General features: G+C 33.8%; 1 protein-coding gene across 14 annotated transcripts in view; it reads left to right on the forward strand.

The window, feature by feature from the left end:
• Nucleotides 1-17,045, forward strand: part of ZCCHC7 (zinc finger CCHC-type containing 7) — a 247,523-nt gene that overhangs the window by 211,484 nt on the left and 18,994 nt on the right. For 8 of the 14 annotated variants that reach the window (XR_014824110.1, XR_014824113.1, XR_014824109.1 and 5 more), the window contains exons 7-8: nt 2,130-2,263; nt 6,914-6,949. Coding sequence is in view for 6 of the 14 variants with exons in the window: in XM_084990012.1 (XP_084846138.1) it covers nt 2,243-2,263; nt 6,914-6,949 (57 nt within the window). In the remaining 8 variants the exon portion in view is untranslated. The remainder of the gene's footprint in view (nt 1-2,129; nt 2,264-6,913; nt 6,950-17,045) is intronic. The other 6 variants (XR_014824105.1, XR_014824104.1, XR_014824106.1 and 3 more) reach the window with 1 other exon arrangement.

Here is a 17,045-nt window from a genome sequence, read left to right on the forward strand (position 1 = left end):
GATTGAATTGGAGCTACAGCTGCCAGCCACAGCCACAGCAGCTTGAGATCCCCCGAGCCATATCTGCGACCTATACCACAGCTCACCAGATCCTTAACCCACTGAGCGAAACCAGGGATTGAACCTGCATCCTCATGGATACTAGATGGATTTGTTTCCACTGCGCCACAACAGGAACTCCTTAGTGTTCTTTTTAAAAAAGCTTCTAGAGCTAAAATTAGAAATCTCAGGTAGCACAATTTTGGACCTAAAGATGATTACTTGTATACTTGACATATCCTGGATGCTGTAGGATTCTTGGGAGAAGATGAAGAAGAAATTCCCCCCAGAGAGTTCCATGAGAATCAGAGAACTAGAACTGATGACAGGGCATGATTATAAATAAAACAATATAATGTAGTTGGCTAAGATGAATTAGTATTACTTTTAGGGGTTTTAAACTGTTCTACTACATATCTGTTATTTATGATGGACTTTGTATAACTGGTTTGGAAAAAAGATTCTAAATTTTCATTTTAAAACTTACCTCTAGTTCTAGTGTAAAACTTCTGGTACCTCCTAATGAGCTTCAGGAAACAGGTTGGTATAGCACCCCTGAGAACTAGTTTACAGAGTTTTGTTGTTTTTCAGGAGATGTTTTGTTCATTTGTTTAAAAATGGGGGATCTGAGTGCTGAAAGTTATAGAAAGAGGGAGTTACGATACTAGAGAGCAGAAGATAAGACTTCTCTCTTGACTTGTGTACGTGGATTATGTTCTCACTACTAAAATGCCCAGCTAGATAGGTTACCAAAATTATAGGGATCTATTCCAAAGTTTCTCCTTCCTAATACCCACTTTCCCAGCCTTCGGATGATCAATCTATGATTACGATAAAAAAGAAAGGCAATAGGGAAAGGCTGATAAGGAAGCCAGGGTTGTTATTATTGTTTAAACATTGTTAAAAATGGAATCAGGGTGTTCCCATTGTGGCTCAGCAGGTTACCAACCATACTAGTAGCCATGAGGATGCATGATAAGTCCCTGGCCTTGCTCAGTGGGTCAGGGATCCAGCATTGCCATGAGCTGTGCTGTAGGTCACAGATGTGGTTCGGATCCTGAGTTGCTGTGGGTGTGGCATAGACTGGCAGCTGTAGGTCCGATTCAACCCCTAGTCTGGGAACTTCCCTATGCCACAAATGCAGCCCTAAAAAACAAACAAAAAATGGAATCAATAAGCTTGAGTAAACTGAAGAAGGGTACATCAACTTTGAGCATGATGTAGAGTAGTTTTGTTTTTTATCAGTGATCAAAATATTTTAAGATTTTTAAATTCTAATATTCAACTCTAAAATACAAGATCAGAATTATCTGATCAAATATTCTTTTCTCTGTATATTTGAACTACTGAAAACATTACTGAGACCTCAACTGAATATAAAACTGGGTGTTTGCACATAGTAGATATTCATTGATGTTTCTGATTTCCTTTTTTAATTTTCTGCAAAGAAGGCTGCCACAAGCAGCTAAATCCTAATAAAATCTACATTTTTAATGTCCTTCTCACTCCCTTTTTTTTTTTTTTTTTTGTCCCTCCCTGTCTTTATCAACAATTCAAACTGAATTTTTGCTCTTTCTTAGGCTTGGTCACATCCAAGAGTTGACAGTCACGTACTAGATTTCACTTATTTCAGCTACCCTATTAATGCTAATTTCCTTATGGACAATTTTTGCACTAGAAGTATGGAAAATGCCAAATTGACATCATCATATTATTAATATAATAGGCGTTGTTCTAAGGACTTTGTACTTATCAACCCTTTAACCACTACAATAGCCCTTTGAAGAAGTACTCTTATCCCCATTTTATCAATGAGGAAACCTGAGGTGTTACCACTTGCATAAAGTAGTAAATAATAGAGCCAGAATTTGAATTCTACCTTTTGGCTGTAGGTACTAGTTGCTCCATTATCATGGTTCATTTTATTGGCTCTCTTATTGTTTACCATTACCTAAGAACTAGGTATAAACATTACAAACTAGTTGTAAAATTAAGTCATGTTAGTAGCCTAGAATCAGAATCAAGAAGTCTCCAGAGAGATTTGTGATTCTCTGATGTGAATTTTTTTTTTTTTTTGGCTGCGCTCGTAGCATGAGGAAGTTCTGGAGCTAGGGATCAAACCCGCACCACAGCAGTGACAACGCTGGATCCGTAACCTACTGTGCCACCAGGGAACTCAAGGAACTCCCGAAGTTTTTTTTAAATGGAAATACAGTTGCTTAAGGTAACACAGTGTAATGTGTATGAATCATTTTTTGGTTGATTATTTTGATATAATTTCCTATGAAATACAAGCTGCTATATTTTCAAATAAAGTTGAAATGTAATCTATTACTAACAAACTTTATGTCCTCATAATTGCAGTTAAGTTAGAAGGAGACTATCAAAGAGAAATAAATATCTTTGAGTCAAAAATTCAGCTTGTCAGTTTCCCCGATTACAGAGGATTAAGAGTATAGGGATTGATTAAAATTTGTCCTTATATGGAAAGGTGATTTTATGAAGTCTAGCTCATTTTGGAGACAGCTTAGAGATAGAAACCAGTGCATGGCTTTCTATACTGATTGGTAAATTTAAAAAAAAAATTATACACTGTAAATCAGCTATAATGGAAAAAAATAAAAATCATAAAATAAATGAATAATTTAAAAAAATTGTATAGATTCTGTACACACCGCTACCCTATATCCGGTATATGTTTATGGCTCCTCTTTATCACGAGCGACAAATTTTTATACAATAAAGTTATAACAAACACTGCTAAAATTGTAATTTATCTTGAGTTTTAATTGTATATTTCTGTGATTTCAGACTTTACAACCGTCTTTGTAGAATTTTTATTGAAGACTAATGCCCAAGATAGTATCTTCAAAATATTCTTTATAGAAGAAATGTTATTCAGAGTACATGTACACGGAATATGCAAGTATTTTGTGTTTCTGAGAAATAGTGTGTATATATACACACAGTGACTACCAAAGTATGCAGACAATCGGATAACTTGATAACTGTGATTATAGGAAGATCCTGCTGACAAGGCTCCAGAGTCGAGGCATTTTTTTAGGAATGAAGGCACCTAAAATTACATTAATGTGCAAATGGGAAAGTTAAGATGGTGGTTGAGTTCAGAGGCTGGAATGCTTTTCTTCCCATAACTTCTCATTCAGCAAATTTTAAACTAAATTATTCTCTTTATGCTCTTTCATTTATATTACTCTCCATCAAGGAATATTTCTTGTTTTATTAAATCTTTTGTTTTGCTGCAGTGACTCGAGGGGGCCAGCTCCTAACAACAGAGGCTTTGACAAAGCACCAGAGGATTCTGTTAAAAAGTTGTGTTTCGTAATTGTAGTTGTCGTGTCAGAGCCTAACTGACTTGGAGCTGAAGGATTTTTGTGAGATGAGTAGCTATGCCAGCAGGGACCCAAGTCTCCTGGGCTGGCCGCGCTCTCATTAAGATTTGCCGCTAGCAGTGGCGGTGTTCAGCATGTATGTGACGTGCATTCTGTTATTGTATGCTTGGCTTGTCAGCCTGCAGCTTTCTGACACTCACTTATGTCACTCTTTATTCAGAGAGGAAGAAGCTTTTGATAATTTGACAAGACAAGCTCTTAAACGATCTAGGTCATGGCCTTCACTGTCTGTGATTGTGAACATATTTCCTGAAAGCCCTGTCACTCATCACAGCTACATTTTCTCCCGGGGAGCCACAGGCCTGTCCTGGTCTCTTGTCAGCTCATACATTTTGGTTATTCATATACCAAATACAGTACTGGGGTTTTTTTTCTTCCCTTTTGCAAATGCTAGCATGTTAGTAAGGCTAATCCTTTCTCCTGTGCTGTGTTCCCAGCAGGGCTGCGTTCAAGGGCTCTCTCTAGTACAAGGCAGACAACTGGCCAAGGGGAGCTGAGGAGGAGGAAAGGCCGCTTAGTGCTGTTTTTGTGTTTGTTCATTGTTGTGGAAATATGAGAACTGGTGGCAAGGGCCTTGTCTATTGAGCACTTGAGTCTTGGTCTGCTGTCAGGGGCTGTTTAAGATTGAGTGTTTTATTTTCTTTGATGTTCACATTTGAGAATAGGGAAGTGGGAATTAAACAACAGATGCACTAAGCCGTTGTTCTCGTAAAACAATAATTAGCACCTGATAAAATTCAATATGGGTTGAAATGCACAATATAAACTCTCAATTCATCTGGTGTGGCAAACTGTGTTGATTCATCTTTGAATTTTATGAATAATAACACTCAGTTATTCATGTATGGTTTATTATACAAAGTACAATAGAGGGGGAAAACTAGTTGGGCAAAAGTTGGCAAACAATGTAGCACATTGCTAAAACAGATGTACAAGTACACTTTGTGTGTTTTCAGTTGTGCGACTTGAGGAAGCCCTTTGGGTTGCCATCCATCTAAGTGCCAGTAAGGTGAGATCACCAGGACAACCAACAAATACAATTGTATCTTAATAGTTTGTTCCTCTTAGATGACTTCCAAAGCAAACCACCGTCATTCATTTTAAATATTTTTAAATAATTTTTAAAGCTCCAGTTGTAATAGTAATCCTCTTGTCATAGAAGTTACTTTAGTCCGTCTAAATTTTCCCTGCAATCTGTATAAATATGCATTCTGTAACATTATTTGATAAAAAGAAAAATAGGTGCAACAGCTAAGGAATGGTAAAAGAAATAGAAGCCTCAACAAGCAAAATAAAATTACATTTTAAAAGCTCATTAGTCATACATAGTTATAGCTCATATATCTAGAATTAAAGATGTATACGTTTATAATGATAGCCATTTTGAAGTGAAAAATATTTCTTGCCTTTTTAACCTTATATGGAAATAGATAGAAAATGGTAAAAGGAAACCATGCATGGGAATGTTGAGTAAAAATACTTATGAGATAGTCAGGATTTTTTTAAATTGTAATATATAATAAGAGAAAAGTTTCATGTCTCTCAGAACTAATTTTCTGTGTTGGGCATCATCTTTATGTACAGAGCAATCAGATGATTGTTGAAAAACCAGGTAATTCTTTCTTTTATTACCAAATTGCTGCAACACAAGAAAAGGTCACATGGTAGAGTGGCATTCTGCCAGTGTATGACAAGTCAGTGATTGCGATTTTTCAACCGTATTATTCTGAGGACACTGTGGTAATCAAGAACTATCCATAACTAATGTATAAATAACTGCTTGCTTATCTCTACAGTAATCCAACTCAAATTGTATATACACAGCAAAAAGCTTATGATAGGTAGGAAGTGAATATTTAAGGGCATATTGTGCATTCGATCTTAGTGTATAAATATATACACAAATATGTATATATGAACTTTTGTAAAACCTACAGGTTTGGGCTGTTATTTGGTACCTAACATGATCTTTGCTTTCTGAAGCTACTTTTTACTTTCTAGTAGTAGTTTCCTTTTGATCAGTGTTGTTTATCCAGAAATTACTGTCTATAAGTGGCTTTTTTTAGTCAGGCATTTAGTTTACATGAACATGACATTTAAATTGGAAAGCTGACCACTAAATAGTCCTAATTTACACACCTTTCTTTAGAAAGTTACATTGGATAGTTAAGCTTAAGATGCATAATGGATAAAATTTTCAGCATGTTTGGAACATATCTACTCTTTTGTGTGTGTGTGTAATCACTAATGGTGGTATAATCAATAGAGATTTTGTCATTCAAAAGATCTCTGAATTATTGCCATGCCCATAAAATTTTTAGATGATGTGAATCATCTTTGTTACTTTTATCACTGCCCTGAAAAATAAATGAAAGCAGAATGACAAATCAGGTAAAGAATTATTGCAAAGTATATGTCAAAGATTACAAAGGTTTAAAAGATTTAACTCATTCTGATATTGGGTATGCATATGTGTGTGTGTGCATATATATGTATATGTTTTGTATATACATATTTTTAATAAAAGCTATAGATTCACATCCACTTTAAGATTTGCCACTTGGCTTGGTGGTTTAATTGATTAAAATCATTGCTATCATATAGCTGTTATTAAAAATATTTTTTGTCTTCAACACTTCTTTTTCTGAGAAGATAGTAAACTGATCGGCTATTCATAAAGATCTCGGTCAGAAGTTCTCTTTAACAAAGTCATAATTTAAGTATAAGGAAAGAAGATTCATGTGTGTATCCGTAAGGACCTATATCTCCTAACTGATTTTTGTTGTTGTTGCTTTTGTTTGTTTTGTCGTTACCTAAATCCATCTCTTACAGAATTATTAAGGTTTCAATGGGTTTTTAAAGTTATATGTCTATAAATGTAAAGGTGGAGAAGACTTGACTTCTAAGGGAAAAGGCATGGATGTTAGATTCTTGAGGGTTTTTTTTTTTTTTTAATCTATTTCACAGAGTATTGAAAGTTAGCAGCAAGTGATTAGATAAAAGATGGCCCCAAACGTGAGAAATATATAACCACAGTGAAGTCTTCTTAAAAGCAGTTGCCATTAAATTGTTTTCTGTCATACTACCAAGGTTCAGAATGTTCTTTTAAAAGGTGTGCTTGGTGAGTCTTATTGATTTTGACCACTGTTGTTCATTTATCAGTTTAACTGAGTTATGGCTCTTAATCACATCTTAGTACCCAAAACTTCCAACCTGAAAAGAAAAAAAGAGAGAGAAAACTTTGTTACTGGCTTTCTGACAATGGCAGGGAGTGTGTTAAACCAGTGTAAAATTCAATTAAACTGTCTAGCCAGGTTTTTGAAGCTGAAATGCAGACCCTTTCTGTTAAGCTTCTTATTTTCCTGTGACCGACACCGGTGGATGCTGGGTTATGCCAAAACCAACAGGCTGTAAAGTACCTTGTTTCATGCTCCCAGCTGATCAATATTTTTATTTTCCAGGCTTGCCCAGAAATCTGGAGGCAGTATCACCTAACGGTGAGTAGAAACACCTTTTTTTATTTTCCCCAAGACCTAACCTATTTACCCTTCTCTGAACTGCTGACCATAAAATATAGACAAGCATCTTCTACTGGAAGATAATAAACATCTGAAGAGTTTTTGCCCTGAGAAAGCAATAATACACTTTTTCTCTTCTCCCCTGCCCACTACTCTATCCTTTATCTTGCTGTTCTTAAAAGATTTTGATTATTTTTTTATTACTCACACCATTTAATGATTATACCATGGTATTTCTCAGTCTTCCTGGACTCTACCTTCATTAAATGAAAAGGGAGAAGTATGCCAGGAACGAAAAAATAGCAGTAATCCAGCATCTTTAAAATTATTATCTTCAGTCCACAAGCATACAGCCCACACTGTCTTCTATTATCATTTTTCTGGCTTTACTGAAATGTTTACACATGTTTTTTAGTGAAGCTAGAAAACATTTAGTGTATCTTTCATACAGAACAATTCAACTGTCATATCCTTAAGCCCCTCTTGACTGATTCATAGTGTATAAATATCTACTTAATACCTCTCAGATTATTCAATTCTCTGGTTACCTTTTATTGTGATTTTAGGCTAAGTAGAAGTAGAAAACATAGTTTGCTGTGGAATCATTTGGTTAAAGTTCAATATTATAAAGTCACTTTATTTTTAATATTCAGCTTAAATAATTTCAGTAATTCACCATAGGCCTACTACTAATTTCTTTTAATGCATTAAATATGTTGTGCTGAGCAAGAGACAAAAATAAAAATTACTCTTGTAATTACACAGTGATGCAGTATGTTTAAAAACTGTTCTCTAATGTATTAAAGTTTTTGTTTACAGGAAGGTCAGTAGTAAAAATAGAAAGGACGAAGTTTTTACAAAACGTCTTCTTACTGCTCTCCTCTCATGGCGTAAAAATAAGCCAGTCAGTAGACTCAAACTATCAATGTGTCTATCACGGGCCCAAGAGGCACATCAGGTGGTTTGTTTTCACACTCTTTTATCACTGTTTAATTTATTTAAAGATTCTCGGTAGAAAGCTGTAAATCCTCAACTATCCTCAGTCCCAAATTGGGTTTTATTAAAATCTTTAATGTGATCCACCCCCATCAAAAAAATTAAATAAATAAATAAATAAATATGTGCGCACACATACACACGTGTATATCACACAAATATGTTATAGATGTGACTCATATGAATATATTACGTTTGTGCTTAAGTAGCAATTTTTTTTAACACACTATGATGAAATCCTTAGCCTAAAACTTAATTGGAATCTAATCACTTATTATTCTTTTCAAGATCACAGTCACATTCTCTAACTATATAACAAGTTTTTCATCAATGTTTTTATTGAGTAATAGCCTAATGGATTTGACATTGCATTAATTTTCCCTTTTCCCCTAAGTTAGCGAATTCCAAATCTTGAAAATTTGAAGTGTGGGAAGGACTATTTTAAAGCCATTCTCTTCACTATTTGCACCTCTATTCTTTTATAGAACTATCATGGAAGGATAGAAGCCAGTGTTTAGTGTAACAGAGATATTTGAAGATTTGCTTAATTATTTTAGCTCTTGAAAAACAAATTATGACAAGAATAGGAAAAAAATTAAAAAGTGAATATGCCTTTTGGGAAATTATAGTATATTCTGTTTATAAGTTTAAGAAAATCATTTTGAAAGGTTTGTCTTGAGCTGCAACCCTGATTAAATTTTAAAAATAATGATTACAACTCATAATTATCAAGTGTAAATTAATAATTGGAAATTAAGATTGAGTTTACTGTGCAAGTATATATGCAAAGTATATTTATACAACGTGTACATATAGATCAATCCAGCTAAAATAAAATAGCTAAATAATTATACATATAGGCAATATCCTAATGTGTGCAATTAAGCAATATTTAATCTTGAATAAAAGTAAGATGCGTGGTGCGTTTAGTCAGCTTCAGCTCTTTTACTAGGCGATGGACTGCCATCTATTGACTCATAGTAGCCCTCACATGTGAATGTGGCGTCAGTCACAGCAATGACCAAGTAATGAAGCCCACATTAGAATTGCTACTGTATATTCATTTATACCAGTCTTCTTAAAACTGGAAATTTCTACACTTAATCATTGATTAATTTCTTTTTCTGATCAAAATGTGCCCATTTCTTATCCAGAATGAACTGTGGTTTTTAGGGGGGAGAAATTGATTTGTATATCTAGTTCGGAAATATTTACATTTAAGAAGTTTTCGATTGCTTTTATCTCCCTCTCAATCAGTGGGAATAGAAGGGCATTTACACACCCTAAAGTTTAGCTACTACAATTTAGGGGTCTATCCAGGAATCGCTTTCTTTAAAAAAAAAAAAAAAGTACAGATTAATCACAGTTTTATTTCTCAAACATGTAAGCAAGGTGGTGAAATTCGTTGGTATAAATGGACCTATGAAATCAAATCAAATCAAAAATTCCTTAAAACATATTCTGAAATAAGAAAAGTAGAGAAATGTTCACTATTTTCAGGAGAAATCAAATAAACCCATCTTTACAACTTATATCTGAAGAGAATAGCTTTGTAGCCAAACTTGACTAGACTTCACTATATTAATTTAAGAAATAAGACCATTCTAAAGGGTACATACTAATAAAACTCTCTAAGATACTACATGTATTTATAGATATATGTGTGTGTCCATACTGTAACAGCTGTTTGGCTACATTATTTTCCTTGATATATTTTAATGACTATAAAATTATCATATAATTTAATGACTTTATCAATTTGGAGATCTACATGGGAAAAAGAAAAGTATATTATTTTTTATTTAGTAATTACATAATTTCCCTAAATAGTTATGTATTTACCTCCTTCAAAAATGTTTAGAAAGTTTTTTAAAATCTTCAATAGTATAGCACAGTTCTTGTGTTTTAATTTCTATTATATTTTTCAGATTTAGGTAAAGCCTAACTTTGAAATTATTTTTTATCTTTCAGATAACTCATTCTAGATTAAAAAAAAAAAAAATTCCCTCTTTAGCTATTCAAGAAGGAAAGTCCCTTCCCCCAGCCCCTGTCATTTCTAGTTTCATTTATATTAAAAATCCTAGGCCAAAATGGCCACCAACAGAGTTTAACAACCAACAGAATTTTTAACTAGTAGAGGCTATAATTTGACATGCTTTGGACATTTTGTTAATCTTGTTTTTAATCTACTTACTTTAAAAAGTAACCAGGAGTTTGCTATTTGGGAGCTGTATGTATTAAGAACCAAAAAGGACAATACATCTTTTATGTTTAATTTTGCGCTTGGATTTCTTTGTGTGCATTGTAAAATGCTTTGCAACCTGCCACCCTTTATTTTTGCTAAAAGTTTAAACAGGAAGCAAATGTAACCTTTTTGGAAGAATTAAGTTTTAAATATTTATTTATATATAATGTTTGGAATGCCTAGAATTCAAAAAGTACAGTACTTGGTCTCGGAAATGGAGAGGAGTAGAGTCTCCTTGTTTTCCTTTCTAGCTTAGGAAAGGTTGTGATGTGAGTTTCCTAGTAATCAATAGGAGTCTTACCTGAGCCAGTTGAATACCAGAGTGTATCTTATGAACCATAATTACAGTATCATTTCATTTGGCCCCTCAGTTTTCTCTCCTCACCTGAAACGTCAATTTAGAAATGTGTTTTCTGGATTTTCACAGTGTGGAAATGGGATTTTTATGCTAAATGGAACTGTTACTCTCTAAAACATTCTCTGCCATGCCACAGAATAAGTGACCCATTAAATGTCAGCGAACTTAAATTTAACTTTAGAACTATGTTTTATAGTCCAGGAGGAAGGACTAAGAAAGTGGAATTTTTTTATGAGGCAATAGCTATACAAAAGTCTTTATCCTGGAATTGTGATATAAGTTAGGGTAGGTAAATATTTCCTAATTGGCTAATGCTAAAATGGAATATATATTTTAAGTAACTTAAAATGAGAAAAAAATGAAAGAGTTCAAAAGAGTTTTCAAAAGTCAGGCTCAAGCCAGAATCTTTTCTTTTCATGGGAAAAAAATCTCTCTCTTTCTCTCTGTCTTCATTGGGTAAATGTTCAGAATCCTAAATCTCCTTCTGCAGTTCTGCCTATGTCACTCCTTGGCTTCATAAGGAGAACTGCAAAACCCACAAGAACCCGTCCACACAGTAGACACAGGTGATAGGTCTTTCTTTTTCCACGTGTGTGTGTGTGTGTGTGTGTGTAAGGAAATAGAACTGGTTACAAACTGTATTTTAAAATATCAATTAACTCCAAATAGTTTGAGGATTTTAGAATTCTTTAAATCAACTTTTTCTTCCTACATTTTTTTGAGGCCTGACATGCAAAGTATTGCCAACTAACCCTTTATAAATTCATTTAGGAAGCTCTTATTTTGATAGTTCAATTCACTTTGCCAACTTTCTCAAGGACCAGGAGTACTGTTATTTAAATTGCAGGGTTTTTTCCCTCTATGTCTCAGGTCACTATGCTTAAGTATTTCTATTAAGATATTACATCTCTGTCAGATTTTCAGAGTTTTAGTTTTTATTAAAAATGTCCTTAATACTAGAACATTCCTGAGGTGAATGTAATTGTCCTCTGAGGATTCAGATGGTACATGGCTATTTTGTAGTACCTCAGGGTCATCTTTCCATTGTAGTATTACAAAACCTATCACACTGTTCTCTGTTTCAAGTTGCTTTGGTGTCTGAATAAAAGAATTTTCTGAATAAGCATTGATGACTTATTTTCTAATCTCTGTTTATGATACCAGAGATAGAAAATAACGTTTAGACAGTGACCACAGTTTTAAAGATTTTTTTTCAAATTGAAATTTTATATGAATACTTTTATATTTATTTAAGCACTCACCTTGTTCTTAAAGAATTTAGTGTCAGCATTTTGCAGGTAATTTTTTACTTCAATCTTACCATGTTTTGAATTTAGTATAAAAGACAATTACTACATTTACAGAGTAGGTCAACTGATTTTATTTTAAAAGTCTTTATTTCACTAGCGTGTTGAACCACATTTGCTAGAACTTATCATTGGAAGCAATTGGAAAATGCAATTTCAAAGCAAATGAAACCTGGAATTATCAATCTCAATAAATGAGATTCATTTAAAAATAAATACAATTTGCCAAATCATCAAAAAGCAATTTTCTAAAGCTTCTGTAAAAGAAAGGGGAAAAAAGTGAATGTTGTGAATTATAAATGCATATGTTATTTTTCCTCTCACAGTGTTTCCTCAGACCTCTAGACATTATGTGTATACAAACTTATTTTTGAATAGAAGTCGAATAAAATGATGTAGTTTTGGATATAAATTATTTCTGTTCATTGAAGCACATGGGACAGCCTTCGTATTTTCATTCTTTCAAAGAAATGTTAAAGTATCGTCCCCTTCAGAGAGAATGCTCAACTTATTTGATTTTCAACATTTTAATACAAAATTAATTTGTTTTAAATGGGAAATCAATATGGCATATTTTAAGTAGTTTTTTCTTGTGTTAATATATTTAAGTAATATCAATTGCTTTATGATGGTAATTCCAATGTAGATTTAAGTTTTTCAGATAATCAAGCAATGAAAAGTATACAGCATTAACACAATTTAGAAAAGAGCCTTTATAAATGTTTTGGCCTAAAAACAGCTGTTTTTGTCATTTTCTAAATATCTTTAATGTCATGATCACCCGTCATTGTGAATTCTGCTTATTTTTTAGGTAGTCATGTTGCTGATAATAAACTAACTGAATCTGAACCTCTATTATAAACAATAATTTCCTTTCTTCAACTGATGAGAAAAGTCCCTGTGCTTTTTTGAAGTAAAGTCTGTTACATTTAGGACTTACATACTTACTGTATGGGCTTCACATTTTACTTGTGTTTTAAAAATTTAGAGAAATACCTGTTGTCTTTACTTTCTTACCTGTTACCAGATGTTTCTTCTGAAGATGATAAAAAGATGGAAAATTACATTTGGACTTTGTGCTACCCTCTTTTCTTTTTCCTAGTTATATTCACCTTTACTTACAAAGGAATTATAGTTAGTCATTATAGGAGCACTTTCTTCTTGATGCTTAAATTTTGTGGTAATTAAATTCTAATATCTAAGTGTTTATAATTTTAATATATAACATTTTAAAATCTTTTCTTTTTTCTTCTTAAAAATCACATGCATTATCTATATAAATCCCAAAGAAGATTACACTTTTTTTTTTTAACTTGGAACTCCACACTTTGAAATACTGCCCTTGTAGTGACAAAAATGAATATAGATAGCCTGAGAATTTTCAAGATTCATAAAGTTTAACACTGCACAGTATCTAACTGTATAATCAGTTATAGTTTGAAAATCTGAAATGTTGAATGATGCCTGTTCTTTGTCATAAAGAGAATAGAACTCTTAGGTGGAATAATTTTAGCATATTCCAGTGATTATTTTGCATGTGTGCTTTGAACAGGTGATTCATGCTGTCCCTAAATAAATATACTCTAGGTGATTGAACTTTTTATAATCTTCCCTGGACACTTCAGTGCAAGAATAAAAGTAAAGTATACTGGAAAAATGATATCTGTATTAAGCGTTCCTTTTAGTAGTCACACATGTGAATAATATGGTAGATTACAATAGTTCTTAACAGATCTTAAGTATTTAGGGATCAGTTAGTCGTTCACAGTCGTGATCAATCATAACCTTTAAGAGTTTTGGTCAGTCATTTGAATAATCTGCAAGAAAAGATTCCTGAAAGAAGTCTTTGACTTACTGATGTGAGCAGTCTCTCTGAACTAGTGTTATATTTTCTTATATGATATAAACTATGGTAATAAACTTAACTTGAATTAAGGTTTTAAAAGCAAAATCTCTTAAATGACCGAAAGGTAATAAATAAACACAATAATAATGATAAACATAATCCGAATTTAGACTTGAAATTCATTTGCCATTTGATCCCCACGCGCCAGAAAGTATGAGAAGTTACAGTTTTTGTACCTTTGCAGGTATTTTCTTCCAGCTATTCTGAGTTCAACAGTGGTCTTCCAAGACCAACAACTCTGTTTTTTTTTAGAAACATCAAAACTAGTATATGAAGAAAAATGCTACATGTTTAGAGGTCATTTAACAAGAAATACTTTTTTTTTTAGCATCTTTGGTATTAAAATAGATCTCTACCTTACTTGGTGTACCAGTACACTGGGAGATCACATTTCAAAAACAAGAATTATTTGATGGAAATAAATCCTTATTAGCTTTGCAAAAAGAATTCACTTGTGTGAATCATTTGATAACAAAGCTACCTCAATATCTTAATTTTTTTTCAAAAATTATACAGAATTGGATCTGTTAAATAGATCATAAGGTCATCTTTATAATTTTGTAATATGTCTATGTCTATAATACCCATTTTACATAAATATTGTTCCTTTACATGTATTTGTAGATTACCCCATATTTCTTTTTCAGTTAGGGGAACTAAGTTTTGGATTTTTCTTTAACAAGATAAAATCTCAATTCTCTCTTTATACAATCTTTTACATGTCCTTTATTTGTCTTTATACCACATTTCCTTCTCATTTTACTGAAGTCCTTGAAAAATATGCTATAAAATGGGCCTGAAAGGGCAGACTTATTTGATAGGAGATTACTAGGGAATTTTTTAAAATTATAATATAGAGGAAAGAATGGCCAGCTTTGTGATCAGATGTTGATTTAAATTCTGGCTCTTGGAGTTCCTCTTGTGGCTCAGTGGTAACGAACCCAACTAGTATCCATGAGGATGGGTCTGATCCCTGGCCTCGCTTAGTGGGTTAAGGATCTGGAGTTGCCTTGAGCTGTGGGTGTAGGTTGCAGACGCGGCATTGCCATAGCCGTGGTGTAGGCTGGCAGCTGCAGCTCCAATTCGACCCCTCGCCTGGAAACTGCCATATGCCACAGGTCAGGTGGGGCCCTAAAAAGCAATAATACATATATACATACATACATACATACATACATTCTGGCTCTTTAATTTATTAGATGTGCAAACCTAATTAAAATATTTCACTTCTAAGATGCTCAGTTTCTTCATCTGAAAAATGGATCTAGTGCCTTCTAAGGTTGTTGTTAAGTATACAGCAGGATAAGTATGATAAGTATAAAGTACTTAGCACAGTGCCTGACACATTGTGCCTAAGCACAGGTTCAGCACTCCGTGAGCTCCAATATAGCACACCCATGTGTGCCTCACACCTGTAGAGATGGCCACTGGGCTAAATAGCCCAAACTCAAATTATGTATTATAAAGTCTTCTATTTGCCGGAGTTGAGGAGATTCATGATGACCTCTTTACCGTCTGTCTCCTAAAAATCTTTCCTTGTTATGGTTATTAAAATACTGAAAGCAGTGTCTTTCATTAAAAGTATTTACCTCAGTTTTTATTTTATAGCTATTTATGCTTATCTTTTCTAGAAATGTAGGTGAGTAACTTTAAATATAGCAAATTTAAATTATTCTCTTAATTTGATGTGCCTTAAAATCATTATAAAGACATCTAAAAGTGGATCACAAACCTATTTAGGCTACTTCCTGTCTTAATGAAAATGGCTCTATCAAATGTGTACCACATAAAGATTTTTTTCATTTTGAAAAAAAATGTTAATGAATGTATAATTTTTAAATGGTAGCTTCAGCATCATCTGAATATATCTATCATAAGCAATTATAATACTTTATGCTAAGGGTAGAAGGGTTTATGTTAATCAGATAAGGAATGAAGCAAAATAGCACATCAATTTTTTGCACTTCAGATAAAACTGCTTCATGCCTTTACAAGACATGCCAGAAACCAGCTTCATTTCACAGCAAAGTATTGGCCACTTGTTTTTCAGACTCCCACCCTTAGGGTCATGGAGGTCCAGAAAAAAAGGCGGGGGGGCAACACAAAATTAAGCAGTTCCTCAGTGGATGTGATTGGTATTCTTTCAAAGAGCATTCCTTGTCTATGTTTGGTCTTTATTTTAAAACAAGCAGGAGCTAAGATGGAACATATCGTAAAAGTAAAAAAGCATTAGATCCCCTCTTAAACAGGTACTTAGAGCTGTGGAATTCTCTACCATTGTGACTGATGGTTAAGAGTATTTCAGTAGAATAAGTATGGGCAGGGATGGGGAGGGAGAGAAGTATGTGTTGTAAGTCCTGTGGAGTTATGGCAAAAATGAAAATCTCATTTAGATCTCCTTTGTGTTAGCTAATAAATAAAATAAAGCTATGGTTCTGTTATTTTATAATTTTTCATTGATAGTTTATGTGCAGTTGTATGCAAAATATATAAACAGATTTGAATATGTTCAGCACTGCGTAAGGTCAGAGGATGTCTATTAATGTGGTTTCTGTGTTTTATAGTCTGCCCCAATAAACATTCAGATAAAATACCCCTGGATTCACCCATGTATGTGTTCTTTTTCCCTTTCCCCCACATCCTGTCTCCACGCCCTCCTCATCCCTCCACCCAGCATCAAAGCTTGTGGTCCTTTTCCATTCGTGCACTAAAAGGTTCTTTGTAAACCAGGCCATTTGTCCATCATTGTTTGGGGTCCAAACAGTGGTAAGATACCCTGTCACCGATCCCGCATGCTATGAATGGCAGCTCCTCTCCGGACAATTGGCGGAGGGGCCGAGAAATATTCCTGAGAGGATTATTTAACCTTTCAATTTAGAGGGCACAAAGCCTGGCTGATTAATGAACTTTCTGATGGGCGCCGATAAGCGGATCTATTTCTTTATTTCCCCTAAAAGTGATTCCTTCTCCTGTCCATATTACTATAATCTTAAACATAAAATGTGGCAAATAGATTAAAAAACAGCACTAAAGAGTTTATCTGGCTGGCAAACTGAAGGAGCTAAATTAAAATTGGTAATGACAGCAGTGGCTCAGACTCATATATGGTTTTTAAATGCACTGTGTATTTTGAAGAGACTTATTCTCCAGCACGCCTGGTAATGACTGCTTTTGGTGCACAGTCTGGGGCTGGCTTCTGTTATCCCCACCCCCCCCCCTAAAAAAATGAGTTGTGTTATCTGGATGGCTGCAGACACATACGC

Source organism: Sus scrofa, chromosome 1 (assembly GCF_054392235.1).
Source record: "Sus scrofa isolate SSC_HxYL_T2T_F1_AM1 chromosome 1, Sscrofa_HxYL_maternal_Yorkshire_Landrace_v2.0, whole genome shotgun sequence".
NCBI classification, from domain to species: Eukaryota; Metazoa; Chordata; class Mammalia; order Artiodactyla; family Suidae; genus Sus; species Sus scrofa.